The 6994-nt window shown below is 41.1% G+C and overlaps 1 protein-coding gene across 2 annotated transcripts in view; it reads left to right on the forward strand.

The window, feature by feature from the left end:
* Positions 1-6637, forward strand: part of WDFY2 (WD repeat and FYVE domain containing 2) — a 159219-nt gene extending 152582 nt beyond the window's left edge. The window contains exons 9-12 of one of the 2 annotated variants that reach the window (XM_023536685.1): positions 2709-2810; positions 3601-3634; positions 5837-5945; positions 6385-6637. In XM_023536685.1, the coding sequence (XP_023392453.1) occupies positions 2709-2810; positions 3601-3634; positions 5837-5919 (219 nt within the window). In that variant the 3' untranslated portion in view covers positions 5920-5945; positions 6385-6637. Of the gene's footprint in view, positions 1-2708; positions 2811-3600; positions 3732-5836; positions 5946-6384 lie in introns of both variants that reach the window. The other variant, XM_011370336.2, reaches the window with a different exon arrangement.
* Positions 6638-6994: the final 357 nt, after the last annotated feature.

Genomic DNA, 6994 nt, shown 5'->3' on the forward strand with positions numbered 1-6994 from the left:
CATTCTGAGCTAAGGATCACCTTGGGGCTTCAGAGGGAAGGAAGGTCATTGTAGGACAATAAGAAGAGCAGATATATGGTAATTAGAAGTTTGTCCTTCCCTACAGAGAGGTCATAAAGAGTTATTTTGGTGATAACTCTTATGGGCAAGGCCCTTAGTTTAAATTCTTTAAGGGACAAGTTAAGTTTCTCATGAGCCTGCAGGATCTCGGCTGCCTTTAGCTCAAAATAATCTGCACACCACAGCAGCACATCTTGGGGTGAGAGGTGACTCATTCTGAACCCCTGCAGCATGCAGCCTCCACCCTTGATGGACAGAGCCCCAAAGGAGGATAACGTGGTTTCCAGAGACAAAACCAGGTGGTTGTGGGCAGTCCGTTGAGCCATCTTGCTTAAATTACGCCTTTTGACATGCATATATATGAGTCCTTGTTGACTATTTTAAATCTTGTTGAGTGATTCAGAGCCTGAATGAGCAGTGGAAATGGTTCCGTCCATTTTTTGCAAGTGTCATATTATATAAACATAAATCCCCTGAGATGTATCTGTGGAGCTGCTTCCTGGTAAGTGCTGGCGAGAGCTGTGCAGAGCTCACCTCCAGAGGTCTGAGACGTGTTAGATGAAGCAGTTCTTGCCCTGAAGCGCTGCCAGACTTTCTGAAAGAAAAGACACGTGGTAGAAAACTTAAGAAAACTATTAAATGATATAAATGAATTAATTGCAGTCAGTGCAAGCTAGAGCATTAGTAGTGGGTATTTAGGAAGAGGCATTACCATTGTAGGCCAACGTTGAAGGGTTTGTGGACAGAAATAGGGCTGAAAGATTGATGGGGCCTGGATGTATACTGTCCAGGACAAGAAACCCCAAGAGTAAAGAGCTGGTGGACGTGGGCAGGCACACACGCAGCATTAGTGCGCATGCGCAGAGGACGTGGCCAGAGGAGCTTCTTGAGTGGGGCAGAGACAGATAATGGAAGACCTCGAGTGGCTGAACACAATCGAATTGACATCCCATAGGTTGTACACGTATTTATACTCTTAATGAAATTCATTTTTTCTAAATTTTCCCATTTTTTTTCCAAAATATATATAATAAACAGCAGTTACTCATGGTGTCACCACTCAGAAATAACACCCTTAACAGGTTGACAAGCCTCCCTCCTTACATGTTTCTCTACATATACACATATGAAAGATTTTTTTTTGACAAAAAAATGGAATCATACTATAAATCATATCCTGATTTATTTTTTCCCCCTTTCCTGATCCTTACTTTTAATTCCCTCCTCATTGATACCTGATATGGTGTGTTTGATATGTCCTGAATCTGCATGCTTCCTTGTAAAAGATGTAGTGGGTGTGTGTGTGTGTGTGTGTGTGTGTTAAAGTTTTTTGTAAATCTTCCTGCATCAGAAGTGTTCTGAAAAATCACAACGTGGATATGTATTTTAGGGATAAAAATGTTGTGTTTAGCTAAAAATTTTGCATTATTTTGTTAAATCTGCCTTTAAACGGATTAGGACATGAAAATTACAAAGCAAATCAAGGCTTCTTTCAGTTTTAATAAATAGACCAAGAATTAGGAGTCTTTTAATGTCACCTTTTTACTTCACTTTTTTGAGAAAGTGTATAGTTTTAGGCTCATTTCTGCTTGAAGGTAGGATAATAGGCTAAGTCCTCAAATCTGTTCCACAAGAGGTATTCCTCAGAAAAGGATTACATCAACAGAAAAAGACCTTCCTGGGCATTTACTGTGCTGCCGTCCATTGTGAATCTCGAAGAGGGGGTGGATGATGGAAGACCTCATTTCTCAAACTCGTTTGATCTCAGGCCTCTTTTACAGTAAGAATCAAATTGAAGTTTCCTGGAATTCAACTTTTGGGAAACTCTGGGGTTGGGTTTATTTTTCAAGATTCCTTGGGTTTGGTGATATGTAGAAAGAGATCAGCCCCTCTAGGGCCAACTGATGAATTTGCAGATTTGAACATGGAACTCTAAAAGACGATGCAGAGTCAGTATCTGCATTGTCTGTAAAGATTTGCTAAAGAATAGCTTTAAGCTGAATACATCTTGTAGACCTGTTTGCCATAGTTTAGAGTACTTGTGACGAGGTGGGAAATAGTGAATGAAACCAGAATATTGTGTGACCCGTGAGGAGGCAAGAAGCAGAGTTTCAAACTCTGCTGGGCCCTACCACAAGTGGATCGTGGACAGATAGCTCCCCCAAGTACCTGCTGTGGTCAGGTTCTGTCCCTCTAACACAGATAGCTGTGCGTATGTGTAATGTGTAATTAGATATAATTGTACACAATTAGAGCAGATATAATTATATATGATCAGAGAAGATGAAATAAAGTCCTAAGTTCTCAACATGGCTGTCAGGACTCTGCTGAGATGGCCCCGGCTGTTCCTGAACACCCCTGAACCCAGCCTGGGTCATAGCACTGTGCTTCTCCTCAGGCCTTTGCACTTATACTTATTTAGTTGTTAATAATATTTTCATGTTTAACCTTCCCCGATGATTCTTCATGAGAGTCTTTTTATTCACCAGTATGTCCCCAGAGCCTTCAGTAAATATTTTTTAAATGATTGAGAAATCATACTTCTGGTTCTTATAAACATATCCTGATTCTGTAAGTTTCATCGATGTCAGTGGTTCCGTCCTCCTCACTGCTGCTCACTGTGACCTGCTGTGTGCTTTGTTTAACAGACCCCTGAATGGTTGGACAGCGATTCCTGCCAAAAGTGTGATCAGCCTTTCTTCTGGAACTTCAAGCAAATGTGGGACAGTAAGAAAATTGGCTTGAGACAGGTGCGTGATATGGCTGCTTCATCAAAATGTAATAGTGTGGAAATAACTTTACCTTGTGATCTTAGAAGAAATAAGGGTAAATTATTATCATAGAGTCGCTTTGTAACTGCACATTAATTTATTCCCTTTATCTACTCTAGCTGTTTCCTGCTGGATTCAGTGACTTATTCCCAGTAAGCAGTTAAGAGAGATGATTTCCGAATTCTAGTGGCATCTGTTGAAATATACCTTAAAATTAGAGGGGTTATGCTTACCATGAAGTTACAGAAGTAGTATTTATTTCTTCATAATAATTTTACTTGCCCTCTTTCTGTCTTAGTTTTAGTTATTTAGATCTACTTATAATACATAGCATTTTCAGTCTGATTCCATGGTTGGATTTGGTCCTCCCCAAGGAAACCAACCCTGGTTTCATGGCTCACCCAGGTTGAGCATGGCTGGAGTATAGACAGTGGATTGAACCAGGGTTCATTTATGTTCTCCATCAAGAAGTGTAATTTCTGGAGATGGCACTTCCTCAGTACACTCAGCTTTAAAATAACCTGGCCACTGGGTGGTTCTTCTAGAGTTCATAGAGATAGTAACTGGAAAGGACCAAGGATGGAGGAAAGGGGCAGTGGGAGGGGGCACAGTCACATGGGATTCCCAGCAGTCCTCATCCTACACCTTTCAGTTGCGTGTTCCTTTCAGTTTTCTGGGGCACTCTTGTTTAGCGTCCTCACCTGAATGCTGTTGCTCACGCCTGCGAGGCCCAGCAGCCTTAACGAGTACCTGTTCTCTCTCCCTCCAGCACCACTGCCGCAAGTGCGGGAAGGCTGTCTGCGGTAAGTGCAGCTCCAAACGCTCCTCCATCCCTCTGATGGGCTTCGAGTTTGAAGTGAGGGTCTGTGACAGCTGCCATGAGGCCATCACAGATGAAGAGTAAGTTCCAGCAGTCTGCAGAATTGTCAAGGTTAAGGAGAGGATGTGATCTGAGAGCTGCACCCAACACTGCAGTCAGGACTGCTAGTGCCCTGGTTCCTGGTTTAGAATACAGACTGGGGCAAGTGGGCGAAGCCCTCCTTTCCACCAATAGATTCTTTTCTCTTGTGAGGTGGGAGAGGAAAGAGTCTGCGCAAAGAATGCATCTCTGTGCTCTTCGCAACCCCAGGGGTATGTGCATTACAAATACATGTTCTTTAAGCAGAGCCTTCTGTCTGCCCATCTCCTCGAGAAATGCCTAAGGTTCAGTAGCCCAGGATTCACTTTCTAGCCCAAGCTGCTATCTTTACAGAAGTGGAATCAGCCCCCAGGCTCCAGAGGCTTCATTTTCCAGGAGGAGCAAGGCCACTTTACCTAAGAGGCAAATACTATCAATTGCCTAGCTGCTCAGTCTTGCTGGTCAGTCTTGCCCAGAAACCCAGGGCCTTAGATTACTGCGCATCAGTGTGCTTGGGAGAGTGGGACACATCTATACTGTGTCTTTCATGTCAGCTAATTGAAAACTGCCCCAGATATAAACAGTATGCTCTGCAACAAGTTTCCCTTTAGTGAATTACAGCAGGATTTCATAGGAAACGGCTGCCTAATTCTCCCGCCCCTGCCCCACATACCTCCAGCGCCTTGTATACAGTAAAGTCATTTAAGTAGTAGATGGATGCCTTAAAAGCTGCTTGTAAATAGAAACATAGAAAAGGTACCAGAATAAATCACTATTTAAAGGAAATTCCTGGGATGGCTCCATAGTGTAGTAGTTAACACGTCTGCTTTACACACAGAAGGTCCTGGATTCACGCCCCAGGTGGAGCCATGGACCATACCCTAGGTGTGCCAGCCCCTCCCCGCCCCCCGCCCCCCATGCACCAGGCCCCGGGGGCATGCCGCCTTCAGAGATCAAGTTCTTAAGGGGAAACAGCAACATCCATAGGTCAGGGATGGAAGTTGGGGGTGGGGGGAATTAAAGAGGGGAAAAATAAAAATAATAATTTTTAAAAAAAATTGGGGGGCAAATTAATAAAGTATTCTCTTACAGATAACCCTAATTTATATTTTTCATTGTTATTTATCTGTATCAAATATAAAGATGCCATTGCATAAGTAAGCGTTTCTGTTCATTGATTATTTTCCTGTCATCATGAGAGCTGCATGTGATCTTAGAGATATTCTAGTTTAAGTCTTCATTTTATAGTAAAAGTTACAAACCCAGAGGTTCAGAGTGACTGCAAATTAAACCTAAATCTTAATTCTAAATGTTTTAAAGTGACCATTTTTAGTATGCTGAAGATCAGTTATTCCCCAGATTTAGCTATAGATAAAAAGAAGAAAACAACCATCTTCAGAGAGCCCACTAGAGAGTGAGACCCCTCGAGACATGATTAGAGAACAGCTATTCCTGTCCCCTTTCCCGTGTCACTGTTAACTTCTGCCTCTTCTCTGCGGAAGCATTCTCATTGCATATAGAACTCCTGGGCACAATCGACAGGCCTTCTTGCTTAAAAAAAATGCATAGATTAAAAAACACAAAACATAACGATGTTTGTTAAAGTGCTGGGATACTACAGCACAAGTAAGTCTGCCATTAAACCTGCGAAAAGAGGGGAAAGTATATAGCCCTTCGATTACAGCGGTAGTAATATCTTAGGCATTTTAACAATCAAGCTTTTTTTTAATGAAATAGGCAAAGGTAGAATATTTTACCAGCAAGTCCCTCTGAGAGCAAACTTAACAAAAGTACTGTGGTGGGTTTTTTTTTTTTTAATTTGTCAAAAACAATGTTTTTCATAAGCTCTATAAGAGCAACAAATAATCTATAAAAGATTTTTGACAATTTCATCATCTCTTTCCAATTTTGCAGAATATAAGAATCCTTTTACTTTTAATAAAATCATACCAAGTCACCAGAGAATAAAGGTAGATCTGAGCAGCATTTCTAACAATGAAACAGTTTTAGCCATTTGGTTAAAAATTAGAGCTTAACGTCACCCTGGTTATTCTTCATTCATTTGTCACCACCTTTCAGTCTTGGAAACTTTCTTTGCTTCTTCCAGACGTGCGCCCACGGCTACCTTCCATGACAGTAAACATAACATTGTGCATGTGCATTTTGATGCAACCAGAGGGTGGTTACTGACCTCGGGAACTGACAAGGTTATTAAGGTAGGACGCTATCTTATTTTAGGAGTTTTCCATCTTTGGCCCTGTGTAAACACACAGGAGCACCAAGACTGTATGAAATCTGCTCAGATTACCCTCGGCAGTGAGCATTTTTGACAACCTATTACATGCAACACTCCATGCCGGGCACTGGCTGTACATAGCACATCCCTGGTACCCATTCGGTCTTTTAAATGACTAATATGCCTGTATTCTTTGTAGCTGGATTAACATTTCCAGTTGCCATATTCATGTTTTTGAGGTTTATGTTGTACTTTTTGATGGGAAGATACTATTTTACAGATTTTGAAGTTGTTAATATAGTATAGTATTCAGTTGCTTATTAAATTGAAAAAGTCACTTGAATTCACTTGTAAGGTCTGTTTATCATCAACACAATTTTATTTTAGTTTATTGTAGATCTTCTTTTTCTTTTTTACAGTTGTGGGATATGACCCCAGTAGTGTCTTGATGACACTCCCAGGCATCAGATAGTATTTACTCAAGAAACGGTTCAATCCAGATTGTCACTGGAGGTGTAAAGCAGACGTGTGAGAAGCTAAAGAACCTAGCTGAGTGTGCCTGTTACCTGCGCACACAGTGGTGAGCTCGTGAATGAACACTTGGAGAGGACTCTTTCAACTTGTTCATACAATATAAAAGGAGATATTTTTTTAACAAATGGTTTATACAGTTTGGCTATGCTACATTGTTTTGTGTATACTGAAAACTGCTGTGTTTAATTTTTATATTTTTCAACAGTTCATTTTAATTGTTACTTTGTGTGTCGGAGAAATAAGGGAAATGTCTGTTCAGGGTGTTTTGGGTCATTATAAAGCAGTTTCCATGTTTTCTTCACTTGGGCATGGATCTTTTTCTTCTCTGTGTATCTGTCTACCCTCACCTTCATCTGCTCTTCCCCAGAATGTGCGTGTTTACGTTTATTCACAGTGTTTCTGCTTTCATATAAATCCTCTTCAGTTGAGAGCTTTGGGAAACCATTCATGTGGATTTAACAGCTGACTTCTTGAATCACCTAAAGAATGATCTAT

Source organism: Pteropus vampyrus, unplaced genomic scaffold (genome assembly GCF_000151845.1).
Source record: "Pteropus vampyrus isolate Shadow unplaced genomic scaffold, Pvam_2.0 Scaffold167, whole genome shotgun sequence".
NCBI classification, from domain to species: domain Eukaryota; kingdom Metazoa; phylum Chordata; class Mammalia; order Chiroptera; family Pteropodidae; genus Pteropus; species Pteropus vampyrus.